The 20,092-nt window shown below is 41.6% G+C and overlaps 1 protein-coding gene across 1 annotated transcript in view; it reads right to left on the bottom strand.

Annotated features, from left to right (window-relative positions):
• fech (ferrochelatase) overlaps positions 1-20,092 on the bottom strand; it is a 38,535-nt gene that overhangs the window by 17,315 nt on the left and 1,128 nt on the right. The window contains exons 2-5 of the mRNA XM_078552127.1: positions 17,480-17,597; positions 8,975-9,094; positions 5,394-5,542; positions 2,393-2,527 (exon numbers count right to left, since the gene is read on the bottom strand). Coding sequence (XP_078408253.1) covers positions 2,393-2,527; positions 5,394-5,542; positions 8,975-9,094; positions 17,480-17,597 — 522 coding nt within the window. The remainder of the gene's footprint in view (positions 1-2,392; positions 2,528-5,393; positions 5,543-8,974; positions 9,095-17,479; positions 17,598-20,092) is intronic.

Here is a 20,092-nt window from a genome sequence, read left to right as displayed (position 1 = left end):
ACCCAACAATGTAGAAAATTTCCCAGGTCCACAAAAAGTAGGGCAGATCTGGTCAACTACAGGCCCATCAGTCTACTCTCAATCATCAGCAAAGTGATAGAAGATGTTGCCGACAGTGCTATCAAGCGACAATCAGCAATACCCTGCTCAACGATGCTCAGTTTGGGCTTTGCTGGCGTTACTCAGCTCCAGAACTCATTACAACCTTAGGCCAAACATGGACAAGAAAGATGAATTCTAGAGGTGAAGTAAAAATGATCGCCCTTGACATCAAAACTGCATTTGACCAAGTGTTGCATCAAGCAGGCCTATCAAAATAGAAGCCACTGACAATCGGAAGGAAACTCTTTTGCTGATGAAGTCATACCTCTCACAAAAGGAAGATGGTTGTGGTTGTTGGAGGTGAACAACATTGCTGCAGGAGTTCCTCAGGATGGGGTCCTTGGCCTAACTATCTTCAGCTGCTTCAATAACCTTCCATCCATAATAAGGTCAGAAGCGGGGATGTTCGCTGGTGATCGCACAATGTTCAGCATTGTTTGCAACTTCGGAGATATGGACGCAATCCATGCATGTACACAACAAGACCTGGCCAAAATACGAATTAGGAGGAGTGGGCCATTCAGCCTCTTGAACCTGCTCAGTCATTTGATACGATCATGGCTCATTTGATTGTGGCCTCAGCTCTACTTTCCTGTAACCTTCAACGCCCTTGTCAGGCCCCCTTGTCAGTCGTGATTCTATCTAACTCAGTCCTAAAAATATTCAATGACCCACATTCTCCGCTACTCTTTGGGGAAAAGAGTTCCACAGACTGAGAAAAAAAATTCTCCTCACCTCCATCTTAAATGGAAGATCACTTATCTTTAAAAATGTGTCCCCTATTTCTCGTCTCTCCCCTAAGGCAAAACATCCTCTCAGCATTCACCTCTTATTCTTCTTGTATCCATGTAACTCCAATGAATACAGGCCCAATCTATCCTAATAGATAACCCTATTATTCTAGGAATCAGTCGAGTGAGCCTTCTTGCAACTGCTTCTAATGCAATTATATATTTTGCTCAAAAGGCCAAAACTGTACACAGTATTCCAGATGTGGTCTCACCAACACCCTGTACAACTGTAACACAACTTGCCTACTTTTATACTGGATTCTTTTTGCAATAAACAACAACATTCCTACCTACACCACATGGACTGCAGCAGTTCAAGAAAGCAGTGGCTCACCACCACCTTCAAGGGCAATTTAGGGTAGGCAATAAATGCTGGCCTAGTCAGCAACACCCACATCCCGTGAACAAATAAATAAAAACAAAACGTAGTTGTAAGTCTTTGGAATTCTCTACTCCAGAGCAGTGTGGATGCTGTCTTGTTGATGATATTTAAGGCAAAGATAGACAGGTTTTTGATCTCCCGTGGAATCGAGGGTGGACAGGAAAGTGGAGCTGTGGCTGAAGATCAGCCATGATCGTAATGAATGATGGAGTAGGCTATACAGGCTGCATGGTCTTCTCCTGCTCCTATTTCTTATGTTCTCATGCTGCTTACAAGCACATCTTCCAGGTGCAGAATGTCATGTTTACCAAGGTCACCATCTCGCTGCTGAGGAGGTCAGTCTGAAAGAGACAATGCTCGGGTTTCCTACTCCGGCTGAATTGCCACAGGATCAGGGAGTCAAAGAATAAGCACATTCAAAACATCAACCGGGAGTATTCACTCGAAATGGATTCTATTCCAATAACGTGCAACTGGTATACAACCACCAAATTAACCTTATCAAGGCAAAGTTGGGTACTCACACCAGTGTAAGCATGCAGGTTGATAACAGTGCAATCGTACTTTACAAAGCAAACACTTATATTGACAAAACTGAACAAAGTCAAAAATCAAAGTAAACGCTCAAATGGATTCAGAGCACATCAACTGGCTTCCCAAACTCAACTCTTGTCCAATGATGGAACCTTTTGGTTAAAGAATGGAATGAATTTCAGTTAGGAAGCCAGCTTCGAAGGGGGCCCTTTGAATACAGCCGTGCCAGGCCAAAGAAAACTCAACAATGCTAAGTGGTGCTAATCACAAAACTAGGCAAGGTGGTGTGCAAATACATTGTGGCCATTAAGCAAGGACAAGTTTATCTATGAGCACATCAGCGACTGAACAGTCTGCTAACAGTCATATTCTTGGTCCAAACATGTGTGTGCTCTGTCCTTAGGGAACGGAGGAAGTGGGAAAAGGTATAAATGTATATAAAAGGTATGAACCAGTATAAATGATTCCTTTAATGAAGAATAAATCCTGAACTTAGTCTAACACTTAGAATAGAATCTCTACATTTTAACATGTAGATTTTGGTGAACAGTGTTATCCATTTATACACCCAACACTGCAGTACCTGTGGTAGAACAGCTGTACTGAGGATACTGCGTAAAAGCTACTGCTCGCTCAATCCCATCTCTCTCCATCTCTTCTACTGCTTCTTCTGTTAGCGGATGAACATATCGGAAACCAATGTAAAATTTGTGGGGTGCTGAAAAATAAGGTGTACAAACAACTTAAGGGTTATTTTCATTAATGGAATTGGAGATGGAACAAGATTCTCACAGCATACATTTTACTAATATGTTCCAGCCCTTGAAAAGAATTGGCAACGGGCCCCATAGCATCCTATCTATGCAACCACCCACAGAAATGTATCTCCCAAGACTCCTTGTCACTGCTATGGCTGCCTGTGCAACCCCCTCCCCTTTACCTTTTTTTATCAGCAGCAGAGCCTTGACTTGACTCTGGATCTCCCTCTCTAATCACAGAATCACAGTGCAGAAGAGGCCATTCTGCCTTTCTACTTTCCAGTTCTCTTAAAAAAAAATCTCAAAATCCACCATTTTGACCTATTTTTTCCCTGCAAATTACCTCGGGATGTCTTATTAAAAGCTGTCATATAAATGCAACAATCTTCAAAAGATTACTTTAAAAAAATTACGTTTAAATGCTAAACCCTCACAGATTAAACAGAATCAATTGCTACATTTTTTGGACAGAAGTGTTGACCAACCACCAAGAGTAGTTCAGCAATACACAGTATGTTCAGTTGCTGCCCATCTCCAGGTTATCGCCCTAACCACAGTGTGACATAAGCAAGGAGGGGTGGCAGGATAAGATAAGGGCGTGCTTCTTTATTCAATTCTCAGAATTTTAAGTCAAACGGTTTACGGTTTTAGTTTATCTAACATGCCAGGAAAATGAAATTACAAATTACAAAATGTAGAATGCGTTGGAGCGATGGAAACCCAATGGAGTGAAAAGCATTTTACCAATGTGGACCTACACTCCTTTGCCCAAGGTTTGCCTTGAAGTAGTGATCCAAAAATGCCTTTTCAATGTCATTTAATATCTGTATACATTTTAAGCAATCGCCTGAACTAGTTTCGATTGTCTGTGGGGGTCAGGGAGCAATTTCCCATTTTTTTTCTCCCTCTTATTGGCTATGGGCTTTTTTGTCACTCCCAGGAGACAAAATGTTAACCCAGGATCATCTGGCCATCTTGGTATTGCCAGGTTTGATAGGCCAGCTGGTCTTTTCTTGCCTGTCAAATTTGAATGTTGGTGAAAAGCCATCTCCTTTTATGGCAAAACCTAGACTTTCCTCATGAGGCAATTCTATGATATTAGTGATCAGTTTTATCATTCTTCGATTTTTTGCGAAAGTAAAATATTGCCTCAGTATGTTTGTAGCAGGAACAGTATTGAAGAACAAGTGGTACCCCCTAAGAATGAGTGGAGCAACAGTATCACAGAACATTTTCTGCAATAAAATCTATGGAAATATTATTGTTATTGTCAAGGAGTTAATTCAAGCGGGAGAATCAGTAATGGCATGCAATAAGAAATTTGGCTTATGAGAGCACTAAAACTAGATGGAATTTTTCATGTCTTGAAATAAATGGGAACCAGAGCTGTTGATGATACAAAGCTAGGTGGGAATTTAAGTTCTGAGGAGGACATGGAGGCTTCAAAGAGGTATAGACAGGTTAAGTGAATGGGCACCAGGGTGGAGCATAATGTGGGCAAGTGTGAGGTTATTCACTTTGGTAGTAAGAATGGAAAAGCAGTATATATATATTTTTTTAAAAAGGTGTGAAATTTGTAAGTGCTGATGTTCAGAGGGATTAGGGTGTACTTATTCAAGGGACAAAGAAAGTTAGCATGCTGATACAGCAAGCAGTTAGGAAGGCAACTGTACATGTGCCTTTATTGCAAGGGGATTGGAGTACAAGAATAAAGAAGTCTAGTACAATTGTACTGGGTCTGACAGCATCTGTGGAGAGAGAAACAGAGTTGACGTTTCGAGTCCACATGACCCTTCTTCAGAGCTCTGAAGAAGGGTCATACAAACTCGAAACGTCAACTTTGTTTCTCTCTCCACAGATGCTGTCACACCTGCTGAGTTTTTCCAGCATTTTCTGTTTTTGTTTCAGATTTCCGGCATCCGCAGTACTTTGCTTTTATATTACAATTGTACTGGGTTTTGGTGAGACCACACCTGGAATACGGTGCACTGTTTGGTCTCCATATTTAAGAAAGGATATGCTTATCATGGAGGCAGTGCAGCAAAGGTTAACCAAATTGGTTCCTGGGATGAGAGGGTTGTCCTATGGGTTGAGTAAAAGAGGCCTACGCTCTCTGGAGTTTTTAAAAATGAGATGAACTCATTGAAACATACAAGATTCAGAAGGGGCTTGACAGGGTAGATGTTGAGAAGTGGTTTCCCCTGGCTGCAGAATCTAAAACATGGAGTTAGAGGCTCAGGATGAGGGGTTGATCATTTAGGACCAAGATGAGAAGAAAGTTCTTCACTCAGAGAATTGTGAACCACTAGAATCCGCCATCCAAGAGGGTTGTAGATGCTCCAGTGTTGAATATATGTAAGTTTGAAATAGACAGATTTTTGGTCTCTCTGGGAATCAAGAGATATGGAGACCGGGCGCGAAAGTGGAGTTGAGGCAGAAGATCACCCTCATACTGAATGGCGGAGCATGCTCAAGGGGGCCATAAGGTCTACTCCTGCTCCTATTTATGTTCTTATAGGATGTGGGGGGGGGGGGGGGGTTGGGTTCCCAATTGATGAAAATTTTACAGAGCTCTGAAGATAGAGACACCAAAAAAACAAATCTCACAGGTCCTTGATGACTTCGGCTTATTCAGGGAAGTCCATTTTCTTAGTGCAATTAAGAAGTTAAAAACTATATTTATGGCAGAAAACAGGTGCTCTGATAAACACCTACAATACACATCTTGTTCATTAGATACATTAAAATTGATGACACACTCATAACATTATGGTGTATTAAACTAATCACCATCTGCTAGTGAAACATTATAAGCTGAAGCAATACCTGTCTCTGGAGATAATTCATCGAGCAGCTTCACCATGCCATCTCCTTGCATGGCCGTCCACATTTTAATCGGAGACCCTCCACCAATTCTGTGGTACTGTTCCTGGATCTTTGGAGTACGGCGTTTTGCAATAAAAGGAGCAAGTTTGCTGAAAAATATCCCAGAAATTAATTTGCTGTTTTCCTTCCTCACTACTGCTTCTTGGAGGATCTCACTCTTACAGCCCAAAAGGGAGTACGGGGCATGAGTCTCTACTGCTTATTCACCATCAACAAAGTTACATGATGATTGATGTATGCAGATACAGCAAGTGATTAGGAAGGCAAATGGAATATAACAGTAGGGAAATCTTTGCTGCAGCTGTTCCTGGCCATGAGCTCACATCTGGAGTACTTTCCACATATAATTGTGTTTGAAGTAGTTCAAAGGTCCACGCAGCTTATTCCTGGAATGAAAGGCTTACCTTAGGAAAAAAGGTTGAACGTGTTGGGCCTTTACCCATTGCAGTTTAGAAGAATGAGAGGTGATCTTATTAAAACATACAAGATCCTAAGGAGACTTGACAGGGTGGATACTGTGAAGTTGTTTCCTCTTGTAGGGGAGACTAGAACTGGGGAAACAGTTTAAGAATAAGAGGTCTCATTTTTAAGACAGAGATCAGGAGAATTCTTTTCTCTTAGAGGGTCATTAGTCTGTGGAATTCTCTTCCCAACAAAGCAGGGAGGCTGGGTCATTGAATTTACTCTAGGCTTAGATAGATTCTTGACTGACGAGGGAGTCAAGGGTTATATGGGCAGACAGGAAAGTGGAGTTGAGACCACAATCAGATCAATCATAGTCTTACTGAATGGCGGAGCAGGCTCAAAGGGCTAAATGGCCTATTCCTGCTCCTAAGTTCTATGTTCCTATATATGTAAAAGTACAAATATAAATATAATATAAATATATGCACATATGGATATATTTGTATGATATAAAAGCTACTCCAAGGACCTTGGGCCAATCTCAACTGAACTTGGTGGGATGACACCTTGGACCAAAGAGTAATGTCGTATGGGGGGTTGACATCTTACCTTCCCCACAGGGGACTTTGGCCCCCAAGCACAGGATCCCACGGCCCTGCCTACACTGTGTCCCTGCTGACACCATAACTCAGGCACGGTTTAACCAACCATAACCATACGTTCCAAGAAAGAACGTGACAAATTTATGTCATAAATCCCCAGCTTTCTTTCATATTTCGTTTGGTCTTTTTCTCATATTTTATTCTTTTCATGCAAGTTATGATCTGAGACACCACACATTATTACCTGGTAAGTGAACACAGGAGCAGTAGGCCATTCAGCCCTTTGAGCCTGCTCCACCATTCAACTAGATCATGGCTGATCGTCTACCTCAACGCCATTTTCCCATGCTATCCCCATATCGCTTGATGTCATAGTATCGAGAGATCTATCAATCCATCTTGAACATAATGACTGAACTTCCACAGCCCTCTGGGGTACAGAATTCCAAAGATTCACTATCCTCCAAGTGAAGGAAAGCAAAAGGCGGCATGCAGAGTCAGGGAAGCCACAGCAAACTGTTAGAGAAAAGCATACTTAGAGAAAGTATTTGAATTATGATTAAAAGTTGGAATTAATGCCACTATACATGTATGTTAACATAACTGTAAGAATTAATCATGTTTTTAATAGGAATCAGATACTTTTATATCAACGAGAAACAGAAAATGCTGGAAAAACACAGGTCTGGAGAGAGAAACAGAGTTAACTTTGAGTCTGTATGACTCTTCTTCAGAGCTGAAGAGAAGCCTAGAAACATTAACTCTGTTTCTCTCTCCACAGATGCTGCATTTTTCCAGCATTTTGTGCTTTTCTCTTAAACTATTCATTAATGGGATGTGGGCATCATTGGCGAGGCCAGCATTTATTGCTCATCCATAATTGCTCGAGAAGGTGGTGGTGAGCTGCCTTCTTGAGCCGCTGTAGTCCCTGTGTAGGTACACCCACAGTGCTGTTAGGGGGAGAGTTCCAGGATGTTGACCCACCCAGCAACAGTCAAGGCGATATATTTCCAAGTCAGGGTAATGAGTGGCTTGGAGGGGAACTTCCAGGTGGTGGTGTTCCCATGCATCTGCTGTCCTTGGTGGTAGCGGTTGTAGGTTTGGAAGGTACTGCCTAAGAAGCATTGGTTAAGTTCCTGCAGTGCATCGTGTAGATGGCACACACCGCTACCACTGTTCATCAGTTGTGGAGGGAGTGCATGTTTGTGGAAGGAGGTGCCAATCAAACGGGCTGCTTTGTCCTAGATGGTGTCAAAGCTTCTTGAGTGTTATCAGGCCTGCACTCATCCAGGCAAGTGGAGAGTGTTCCATCACAATCCTGACTTGTGCCTTGTAGATGGACAGGCTTTGAGGAGTCAGAAAGTGAGTTACTTGCCGCAGAATTCCTAGCCTCTGACCTACTCTTGTAGCCACAACATTTATATGGCTGGTCCAGTTCAGTTTCTGGTCAATAGTAGCCCCCAGGATGTTGATAGCGTGGGATTCAGTAATGGTAATAATGCCACTGAACATCATGGGGCGATGGTTAGATTCTCTCTTGTTGGAGATGGTCATTGCCTGGCACTTGTGTGGTGCAAATGTTACTTGCTGGCACAAGTCTGAATATTGTCTAGGTCTTGCTACATTCGGACATAGACTGCTTCAGTATCTGAGGAGTCGCGAATGGTGCTGAACATTGTGCAATCATCAGCGAACATCTCCACTTCTGACCTTATGATGGAAGGAAGGTCATTGATGAAGCAGCTGAAGATGGTTGGGTCTAGGACACTACCCTGAGGAGCTCCTGCAGTGATGTCCTGGAGCTGAGATGATTGACCTCCAACAACCACAACCATCTTCCTTTGCGCTGGGTATGACTCCAATCAGTGGACAATTTCCCTCCCCGATTCCCACTGACTCCAGTTTTGCTTGGGCTCCTTGATGCCACACTTGTTTGAACCAAGGCTGTAGTGAGGTCAGAAGCTGAGTGGCCCTGGTGGAACCCAAACTGGGCGTCAGTGAGTAGGTTATTGGTAAGCAAGTGCTGCTTGATAGCACTGTTGATGACCCGTTCCATCACTTTACTGATGATCAAGAGTAAACTGGTGGGGTGGTAATTGGTCAGGTCGGATTTGTCCTGTTTCTTGTCTACAAGGCGTACTTGGGCAATTTTCCACATTGCTGGGTAGATGCCAGTGTTATAGCTGTAATGGAACAGCTTGGGTAGGGGTGCAGCCAGTTCTGGAGCACAAGTATTCAGTACTATTGCCAGAATATTGTCAGGGCCCATAGCCTTTGCAATATCCAGTGCCTTCAGCTGCTTCTTGATACTGTGTGGTGTGAAACAAATAGACTGAAGACTGGCATTTGTGATGCTGGGGACCTCCGCAGGAGGATTTCAGATTTCCAGCATCCACAGTATTTTGCTTTTTTACTTTTATGAGAAGCATGCTTTGTTTAAAAGCAGTTTCTGCTGTAACAAATGATAACTTTAAAGAACAATAAACAGAATTAAAGTACAACAATAGGTTTTACCTCTGAGCTGGAAGTGGAATAAGGTCTTTATCTGTGAAAAGCCGAAGTAGGAAGTCATGAACATCATCTAAAGTTTCAGGTCCTCCCATGTTTAACATGAGGATGCCAGTCTTAGGTTTCCTGAAATAGGAGGACGAAGAATAAGTGTTTAGAACAGTAACACATATTGAGCGATTTCTTCAACAGATAATTATAAAATTGCTACAGGACAGGAGAAGGACATTCGGCCTGTCAAGCCTCTGTCAGCTCTCTGCAAGAACAATGTAGCTAGTCCCACTTGTTAGGAACTAGATATAGTTTTTAAGTTATATTTGTATTTGTGAGTGTTAGTAACAAGCTATAGCTTTAAAGTTTAATTTATACTTTTTTAATTTATGTGTTAAGGTGAAACCTGGGTTTGGTTTCAAGTTAGAGTTTTTGTGAGATGGAGCCAGCAAGTCTGGGGGTCTGATTGTATACATGCATTTTTAATAAGGTTTTATACTCTTGAAGTGAAGAGATGGTGGGTTACTAAGGGGCTAGTAGTTGAGTGCAGTTAAAACAAAAACATGAAGTAGAGAAAAAACTGCTGTTGCTTCACAACAGGGGTCCAGAAAGACACCCATAGAGACATGGGGAGAGACAGAAAAGCAGTTTCGTTCAGTTGGTACGGGTACACCACAGAGTGAAGACTGAAAAAAGGTCCAGGACTCTCTCTGGCTGGAAATGATGCCAGACTGCTGAGGAAATAAAAACATAGAAACATTGAAAAGAGGAGCAGGAGTAGGCCATTTGGCCCTTTGAGCCTGCTCTGCCGTTCATTATGATCATGGCTGATCATCCAACTCAATAGTCTGCTCCCGCTTTCTCCCCATATCCTTTGATTCCTCTCGCCCCAAGAGCTATATCTAACTCCTTGAAAACATACAATGTTTTGGCCTCAACTACTTTCTGTGGTAGCGAATTCCACAGGCTCACCACTTTCTGGGTGAAGAAATTTCTCCTCATCACAGTCCTAAATGGTCTACCCCGTATCCTCAGACTGTGACCCCTGGTCCTGGGCTCTCCCACCTTTGGGAACATCCTTCCTGCATCTACCGTGTCTCGTCCTGTTAGAATTTTATAGGTTTCTATGAGTTCCCCTCTCATTCTTCTGAACTCCAGCGAATATAATCCTAACCGACTCAATCTCTCCTCATATGTCAGTCCCGCCATCCCAGGAATCAGTCGGGTAAACCTTCGCTGCACTCCCTCTATAGCAAGAACATCCTTCCTCAGATAAGACGACCGAAACTGCACACAATATTCCAAGTGTGGTCTCACCAAGGCCCTGTATAATTGCAGCAAGACATTCCTGCTCCTGTACTCGAATCCTCTCGCTATGAAAATGAGTTTAAGGAACTCATATGTATTGTTCTAAAGTTAAAGTAATAGTGAATTTAGCGTGAGTTTACTGTGAGTTTACTATTTCAATGGAGATACCAATTGTGGAAGGACTTCTAGTGAATGTTCAGAAGTCTACTGGGAAAGAAACCTCTTCGCAACTGAAACAGCTCTAGCCTTATTGTGGAAATGGTGGTTGCTCTTCACTGGAGTGTTGGGTCTGTAAGGGTATTGCTGGGATAAAAGTGATAGCGTGTGTTTGAATATTTTTTTCCTTGGCGTTGGTGTTGAAATCTTTCCAACCTTTTGTTGTCCAGTGTAATGTAGTTACTGTTTCTAGCTTAATAAATGTTTTATCTTGTTGTTGAAAAGTCAACAGCAGGCTCCTGTGAATCTGTTCAGTAAGTACTCTTCATGGTTTAAAAAATAAGAATTATGATCTATCAAGCCAGGTTCCATTCTGGGATCTGATTTGTCCACTAATAACATCAGCTGGGATCATAACACTCTCCTGCCGTTTTCCTGTTGTCCTAAAAATTTTAACCCTCAAAATGCTTATTCAATTTCCTTTTGAAAGCCACAACTGAATCCGTGTCCGCCACCTTTACAGGCAGTGCATTCCAGACCCTAACCACTCATTGTGTAAAAAAGTTATTCCTCGTGTTGCCTTTGGTTATTTTGCCTTAAATCTGTGTTCTCCGGGTTCTCAATCCTTCTGCCAGCGGTAATAGTTTCTCCCTATTCACTCTGCCCTGATCCATCATGAGTTTGAGCACCTCTATCAAATCTTTTCTCAACCTTCTCTTCTCTAAGGACAACCACCCCAGGTTCTCCAATCTATCCACGTAACTGAAGTCCCTCATCCTGGAATTATTCTTGTAAATCTTTTCTACATCCTTTCTAATGCCTTCAGAAGCTTCTTAAAGTGCAGTGTCCAGAACTGGACACTATACTCTAGTTGATACTGAACTAGTACTTTACTAACTCTTCACACTTTCCTTCCTTTTGTACTCTATGCTTCTATTTATAAGGACAAAGATCCAATGTTCCTTTTTAACCACTTTCTTAACCTGTCCTGCCACCTTCAATGATTTGTGCACATTAGGTTTCACTGTCCCTGAATCAGCTTTAGAACTGTACCCTTTATTTTATATTCCCTCACCTTATTCTTCCTACCAAAGTGTATTGTTTCATACTTCTCTGCACTAAATTTCTTTTGCCACGTGCCCACCCATTCTCCCAGCCTGTTGGTGTCGTTTTGAAGTCTATCATTATCTTCCTCATGGTTCACAATACTTCAAAGCTTTTGTCATCTGCAATTTCTGAAATTGTACCATCGACACACAAGTCTAATTCACTCATGTATATCAAGAGGAGCAATGACTCTAGTACTAACTCCTGTATACCTTGCTCTAGTCTGAAAAACAACCGTTTACCACTACTCCTGATTTCCTGCCACTTGACTACACATGCATGCTACCAGTTTTCCTTTGATTGCATGGACTTTGCTGGCAAGCCTATTTGCAAAAATGCAACTGACAAGAAATTGCAACCTTATTTAAGATAGAGCAGTTAAACAGTGAAAACCACTTAGTTTTTACAAATTCAAAAAAAAAAGGACGATTTGACAGAACCCCAATATACTGATGATCACTATATAAATGCTGCCTCATTAGCCTCAGCACAAATTACAGCCCAGAATTTATTTTCTTACTTACGTACAAGCATGCTGTGTATTGTCAGTGGAATTCAATGGACAGAAGGATTATTAACACAGCTCATAAATTTTCCTCCCTTTCAACTGTAAGAGCAGTTCAGCCAATGCCCATCAACTCAGGCCAGAAGACCAAGGCTCTATTGCCCTTTATTGCTTTGGCACTGCAACAGTATAAAAAAAATGACTCACTAGAGGTGCTCTGGCACAAGGCACACATATTGCATTAACTCTTTACCTGAGAACTATGAACACACTTTTGAACTCTGAACTTCCGGCAGGCTCAGACATCTGTAGGGCCACCATATTAATAGGTCATCACAGTTCACTTTTTACCATTTAACATACACAGCTGTATGTATCTAGTGTCTTTTACTTTGTAAAAGACCCCAAGATGCTTCATGGAGCGCTATCAAACAAAATTTCACACCGAGCCACTTAGGGAGATATTAGGGCAGATCACCAAAAACTTAGTAGGTTTTAAGGCAAGTCTTAAAAGGAAAAGGAGGTAGGTAGAAAGGTGAAGAGGTGCAAGGAGGAAATTCCAGAACTTAACAGCCTTGGTAGCTGAAGGCACAGCCATCAATGGTGGAACAATTAAAATTGGAGATGCTTAAGAAGCCAGAATTGGTGGAGGGCAGAGGTATCTTGGAGGGTTTGGAGGAGATTAAAGATTGGGAGGTGGAGACCAAGGAGGAAATTTGAAAACAAAGATGAGAATCATAAAATTAAAGCAGTGTTTAATCAGAAGCCAATGTAGATCATTGAGCACTGGGGTGATGGCTGAATGGGACTTGAGAATGAGCTAGGACATAGAACCATAGAAAAGTTACAGCACAGAAAGAGGCCATTCAGCCCATAATGTCTTTGGCGGCTGAAAAAGAAAAAAATTTAAAAAATAGCTGCCCATTCTAATCCCACCTTCCAGCACCCAGTCCGTAGCCTTGCAGGTGCAAATCCAGGTAGCTTTTAAATGAATTGAGGGTTTCTGCCTCAACCACCAATCCAAGCAGTGAATTCCTAACACCTACCTTCTTCTGGGTGAAGAAGGTTTTCCTCATGTCCCCTCTAACTCTTCTACCAATCACCTTAAATCTGTGTTCCCTGGTAATTGACCTCTCCACTAGGGAAAACAGGGCACCTCTGTCTATTCTATCTAGGCCCCTCAATCTCAAACACCTCAATCAGGCCACCCTCAGTCCCAAGAAAAACAACCACAGCCTATCCAATCTTTCCTCATAGTTGAAATGTTCAAGCCCTGGCAACATTCTTGTAAACCCCCTCTGCACTTTCTCCAGAGCAATTATGTCCTTCCTGTAATTTGGTGACCAGAACTGTACACAAAATTCCAGCTGTGGCTTAACCAGCGTTTTATACAGTTGCATCATTACATCCCTGCTTTGGTATTCAATGCCTCGTCCAATAAAGGAAAGCATTCTTTATGTTTTCTTTACCACCTTTTCCACCAGTCTTGCCACCTTCAGGGACCTGTGCACATGCACTCCAAGATCTCTCACTTCCTCTATCCCTCCCAATATCCTCCCATTTATTATGTATTCCCTTGCTTTGTTTGTCCTCCCCAAATGCATTACCTCACACTTCTCTGGATTGAATTCCATCTGCCACTTTTCCGTCCACTCAACCAAACCAATTATAACATTCTGGAGACAACAGTTATCCTTTTCACTATCAACTACATGGCCAATTGTTGTATCATCTGCAAATTTCCCAATCATACTACCCATATTTAAGTCCAAATCATTAATACATGCAATAAACAGCAAGGGACCCAACACAGAGCCCTGTGGAACACCACTTTCCATTCGCAAAAACGTCCAGCGACCATTACCCTTCGTTTCCTGTCGCTGAGCCAATTTTGGATCCAACTCGCCACATTCCCCTGTATCCCATTGGCTTTTACTTTATTGCCCAGTTTGCCATGTGGGATCTTGTCAAATGCCTTACTAAAGTAAATGTAGACAATATCCACTGCACTACCCTCATCAATCCTTCTTGTTACTTCCTCAAAAAATCCTATTAAATTAGTAAAACCCGACCTTTCCCCAAGAAAACCATGCTGACTCTCCCTGATTAATCTGTTCCTTTCTAAATGACAGTTTGTCCTGTCTCTCAGAATTATTTCTAATAATTTGCCCACCATCAAAGTCAGACTGACCAGCCTATAATTATTTGGCCAACCCCTTGCACCCTTCTTAAATATTGGTAAAATGTTCGCAGGCCTCCAATCCTCTGGTAATTCACCTGTATCTAGTGAGGATTGGAAAATGATCCTCAGAGTATTTGCTATTTCCTCCTATGAGCAGCAAAGTTTTGGATGACCTTAGCTTAAAGGGTAGAAAGTGGAAGTCAGTAGCAATCAAGCCTAGAAGTAACAGAGGCATGATGAGGATTTCAGCAGTAGGTAAGCTGAGACAGGGGTAGAGTCAAACAATGTTAGAGAGGTAGAGATTGGCAATCTTAGTGATGGTGCAAATATGTGGTTGGGAGCCCATCCCAAGATCAAATACGGCAAAAATTGTCAGTAGTTTGTTTCAGCCTCAATACAGTTACCTGGGAGAGCGATGGAGTAGGTGGCTAAGAAGCAGGGCTTGTGGCAAGGACCAAAAACAATGACTTTGGCCTTCCCAATATTTAGTTCGATGAATTTTTCCTCATCAAATAAGAAATCGTGCAATTTCGAGACAGTCAAGAGAGTTGACCGTGAGTAATGTTTCCAGTCAGTTGTGCAGGCATCACACTCAGCAGCCCCTTTAAGTTACCCTGCATGCACAGCCATGCAAAAAAAAATTTAAAAGGTTACATGCATATAAAAAACAAATCACCCATGCACTTCAAAAATAAATTAGAATGAACACGAACTGTGTGTCATCAACATATGTGGAAACTGACGCAGTTTTCTTGAATGATGTTGCCACGTGGCAGCATGTAGATTAGAAATAGGAGGGTGTCAAAGATAGGTTCTTAGGGGACAGGAGAGGCAATGGTGCAGGAGCAGGAAGAAAATCCACTGCAGCTGATTCTTGGATACAACTGGATAGTTAAGAATGGAACCAGGATAGAGTTTGAAAGTGAGCGAGTTTTTGCAGGGTCAGGCACAGAAGGAAGCATGGTTGGGAGGGGGAAGGGAATGTAGGTGGAGAGCTTTATAGGAAAGTGATCAGAGATGGCCTTATCGTAACAGACACGATGGGAGTACCAAGGCTGCATGAGATGGCAAGGTCAAAGCAGCAGCTGTGGAGAGAGAGATTAAGGGAGAATAGGAGGGCAGTGAACTTACAATACTCCTATACTTAAAAGCTAACGATACTGTTGCCCATCACCTGTGAAAAAAGTAATTAACATTTAAGTTAACAAAGGAGGTTTGTTTCCTAAAACTAGAGCTGAAACAGCACAGTACCCTCTACAAGACATCTGGGATCTAAGTTAACGGGGCAAGCAGCTATGTATCTCCTTAACCAATCAGATTGAAGAATTGTGAAACTACCATAGCAAGGGCTATAACAAGTTGACACTGAATTCACCATTCTAATTTAAAAACAGATACAGAAAGAGAAATTAAAAGGCAAAGATTCGATTGAGAGAGAGACACTACAAAAGAACAAGCAATTTTTTATCTTTAAAAACTCCCATAACAATTAAGATCTAAAGGAACGAGACAGGACAGTTGTAATAGTTAATTTTCAGTGCCAGAGCGGCAATAATTAACACTGAACATATTGCTGTGCATCATGGCTCTCTTGGTAGCAGTCTCCCGAATGAGAAGATTGTGGGTTTAAGTCTAATTACAGAACAAAGGCACAAAAATCAAGGTTGACACCCCAGTGCACTACCACTTTCGGAGGTGCTACCTTTCTGATGAACTGTTAAACCGAGGTGACGCCTGCTCTGGAGTGAATGGAAAAGACCCCATGGAACTATTTCAAAGAAGAACAGGGAATTATACCCAGTGTTCTGTCCAATATCTTCCCCTTGATCAACATCACAAAACAGATTACCTAGTCATTATCACATTGCTGCTTTTGGGAACTTGCTGCTGCATTTCCTGTATTCCAACAGTGACTACACTTCAAAGCACTTCACTGGTTGTAAAGCACGTTGAGGTGTTCTTAGGTGGTGAAAGGCACTATATAAATGCAATCAAAGTCTTTTAAAAAGGTAGTTAGACATGAACTAGCTTGACTTAACTTTCTGGAGCAAGATTACTTTGTATCCACCCTGCAAATGTAGGAATTTACTGGCAGTACTACATGCATTTGAAAGAGGAACCAGACAGTGAGTTGCTGGTTTTGTGAGGATAATGGCAGAGTTGCGCAACTGACAGCAACTTTTCAATTTCTGTGACCACCCATCTGCCCTTACCTGAAATTGCTGTGACATTTGTGCATAAATTACAGCAATCACCACACTGTAATATGGGTTAATATAGTTTAAACTGATTTCATTTTTAATGCTGTTTGGTGCAAGTGTGAGCAAGTTTAGATTTTAGCGTTCTATGGAGGGGTCCTGGTTTTTTTGTTTTGTACACAAAAATTTTTCACCATGTTTAAATGCAAGATTATTTTAAAAATCTCCAACAAGTAACTGAGAAATCTACAAAAATACAGTTTCTACATGCCTGATAAGAGTGTACACCCTTCTTAATTAACTCCAGAGCTTTAAAGAGCACAAATGCAAAAGTTAAGCATTCAGAGATCCCCAAGTATGACTCAAGTTTAAATCTGCACATTTTACCAACTACTTGTCCAGCCAGAATTAGCTTACCATCACATCAGAGCATTTACCAATTAAGCTACTAACTGAGATGACTATTCTGGAGCTCAATGAGAAACACTGCAGCTTTCAGTGGCAAAGTTTAACCCTCTAGGTTCAAACTGTAAGCTAGACTCAATGGTCAATCATCAGGGTCCTGGAATACTTGCCCAAGAGAGGGCAGTCACTAGAATATAATTAAGTTAGCTGTTGGTCATCGTAAAACACATTGCATTGCAACCGTCTTTTAACCACAGGACAAACACAAACTATATGCCACCAATTGGAAATGTGAACTTCAGCAACTCAGTCACATGCAGCAAACTCAGTTTATCAGCTCACGTTTCCACACCCAGCCTGCAGGCATTGCCACAAGTTTCAAAGATTCCTTATCCGATATCTCTATTCACCATAGACTAAAGACTTTCAAAAGTCAACTTGTGCCATTTCAGGCAATGATGCTTTTCAAGAGCTTTCAAAAAGTTAACTATCCCAATGAGGCTCATTTCCTTACCCAGGGTACCATCAGTTCTAATAAATACTCAAAACAATGGACATTTGGGATGTCCATTGAGAAATGAATGCAACAACTTCCATCCCCTCCCACCTATAGCTTATCTGTGCCAACAGTTTTCCACACAGTTACAATTTCAGTTTACCTTTCATCTAGCTGAGGCTTTTCTTTCACATCAGCTCTCTGCCCAGTTGCTGCTGCAGAGGTTGAATGCCATTGCCTTGGGACACGAGGGCACAATTTATTCGAGTTGTTCTTTGTAACTGCATAGGAAACAGCATAAGTTTTCCACATCATTCACCAGTGTGTTCAGGTCATTGATAAACAATTCAAAGTCAATGGCAGAGGAGTTGAATACTTTGCATCAGTCTTCATGGTAGAAGACACTAATAGCATTCCAAAAATACTAAATAATCAAGGGGCAAAAGGGGAGGTGGGGGTGAAGGAAATAATTACAATAACTATCACTGGAGAAAAAGTACTCGGGAAACTAATGGGGACTAAAGGCCTGGACCTGATGGGTTGCATCCTAGGATATTAAAGGAAGTAGCTGCAGAGAGTGTGGATGGACTGGTAGTAATCTTCCAAGAATCCTTAGATTCTGGAAAAGTCCCAGAAAATTGGAAAACTGCCAATGTAACACCCTTATTCAAAAAGGGAGGTAGGCAAAAAATAGGTAACTATAGGCCAGTTAATATGTCATTGGGAAAATGTTAGAGTCTATTATAAAGGATGTAATAGCAGAGTATTTAGAAATACATAATATAATCAAGCAGAGTCAGCATGGCTTCATGAAGAGGAAATCATGCCTGACAAATTGATTAGAATTCTTTGAGGAGGTAACAAGCAGGATAGATAAAGGGAACCAGTAGATAAAATATATTTGGATTTCCAAAAGGCGTTCGATAAGATACCGCACATGAGGCTACTTAATAAGATGAGAGCAAATGGTGTCGAGGATAGTATATTGGATAGAGGATTGGCTAACTAATAAAAGAGTTGGGATAAGGGGGGCATTTTCAGGATAGCAACCTGTAACTAGTGGAGTGCCACAGGGATCAGTGCTGGGACCTCAATTTACAATATATATTAATGACCTGGATGAGGGAAGTGAATGTACTATCGCCAAGTTTGCGGGTTACACAAAAATAGGTGGGAAGGCAAATGGTGAGGATGACACAGAGTCTACAGAGGGATATAGATAGGTTGAGTGGGCAAAAACTTGGCAGATGGAATATAACGTGGGAAAATGTGAGGTTATGCTGAATATTATTTAAATGGAGAAAGACTGCAGAAAGTTGCAGCACAGAGGGGTTTGGCAGTCTTCATGCATGAATCACAAAAAGCTAACATACAAGCTCAGCAGGTAACAGAGAAGGCAAATGGAATGTTGGCCATTATTTCAAAGGCATTTGGAGCATAAAAATAGATAAGTCTTTCTAAAACTATGCAAGGCACTAGTTAGACCACACCTAGAATACCGTGAATAGCTTTGGTCCCCTTATCTAAGAAAAGATATACTGGCATTGGAGGCAGTCCAGAGGTTTATTAGATTGATCCCGGGTATGGAGGGGTTTTCTTATGAGGAGAGATTGAGTAAGCTGGGCCTGTACTCATTGGAGTTTAGAAGAATGAGAGGTGACCTTATTGAAACATATAAGATTCTTAGGGGCTTGACAGGGTAGATGCTGAGAGGTTGTTTCCCCTTGTGGAAGAGTCTAGGACCAGAGGGCATAATCTCAGAGTATGGGGTTGTCCATGTAAGACAGAGATGAGCAGGAATTTATTCTCTGAGGGTAGTGAATCTGTGGAATTCTTTATCGTAGAGGGCTATAGAGGCCAGATTATTAAGTATATTCAACGCTGAGACAGACAGATTTTTAATCAGTACGGGAATCAAGGGTTATGGGAAAAGGCAGGAAAGTGGAATTGAGGATTATCAGATCAGCCATGATCTCATTGCATGTTCCAAATCTTGCTAATCAGGTTCATGTGCAAACAGGCAAATCATGGTGGATACACCAAATGTTGCACTAAGTGTCAGGCACAGAGAGTCAAGGAGGAAACAAAAAATACTATATCAGGAAGCAACTATGACTCAGGCTGGAAAGTACATTAAACAAAATTGAGGCGAAAACCATTTGAAAGTTCATCAACCTGAAACACAAATTGCTTCTCCCAATACAGATGCAGCCATTCATCCTGGATGTTTCCAGCATTTTCTGTTTTAATTTCAGATTTCCAGCACCACAGTACTTTGTCTGAAAGCATACATTGCTCTATCAAAGCATAGACAGCTTCCGACAAGAATTTTACACAAAACTCAGCAGGGTTAGAAACTTTTAATAAATAATAAAAATAATAAAGCTGGAAAGACCAAAATTAAACCTAAATAGGAAATGGGCAGAACTCAGCAGGTCTGGCAGCATCTGCGGAGAGGAACACAGTTAACGTTTCGAGTCCGAAATTCCCCGCAGATGCTGCCAGACCTGCTGAATTTTTCCAGGTATCTTTGTTTTTGTTTTGGATTTCCAGCATCCGCAGTCTTTTTTGTTTTTATCTTCGGAAATGGGCAGAAATGTTTTCACTCTGTTGCCGGGATCTGGAACGCACTGCCTGAAGAGGTGATTCCATAAATGCTTTTAAAAAGCGATCTGGCAGGGAGTTGAGGATGAAGCATCTACAGGATTATGGGCAAAAAAAATCAAGGCTGTGGGACTAAGCATGATTGTTCTTTCAAAGGCAATTCAGGGATAGG

This window comes from Cetorhinus maximus, chromosome 1, assembly GCF_964194155.1.
Source record: "Cetorhinus maximus chromosome 1, sCetMax3.hap1.1, whole genome shotgun sequence".
NCBI lineage: Eukaryota > Metazoa > Chordata > Chondrichthyes > Lamniformes > Cetorhinidae > Cetorhinus > Cetorhinus maximus.
The sequence above is the reverse complement of the archived record's forward strand: the minus strand, read 5'-3'. Positions and strand labels throughout refer to the sequence as shown.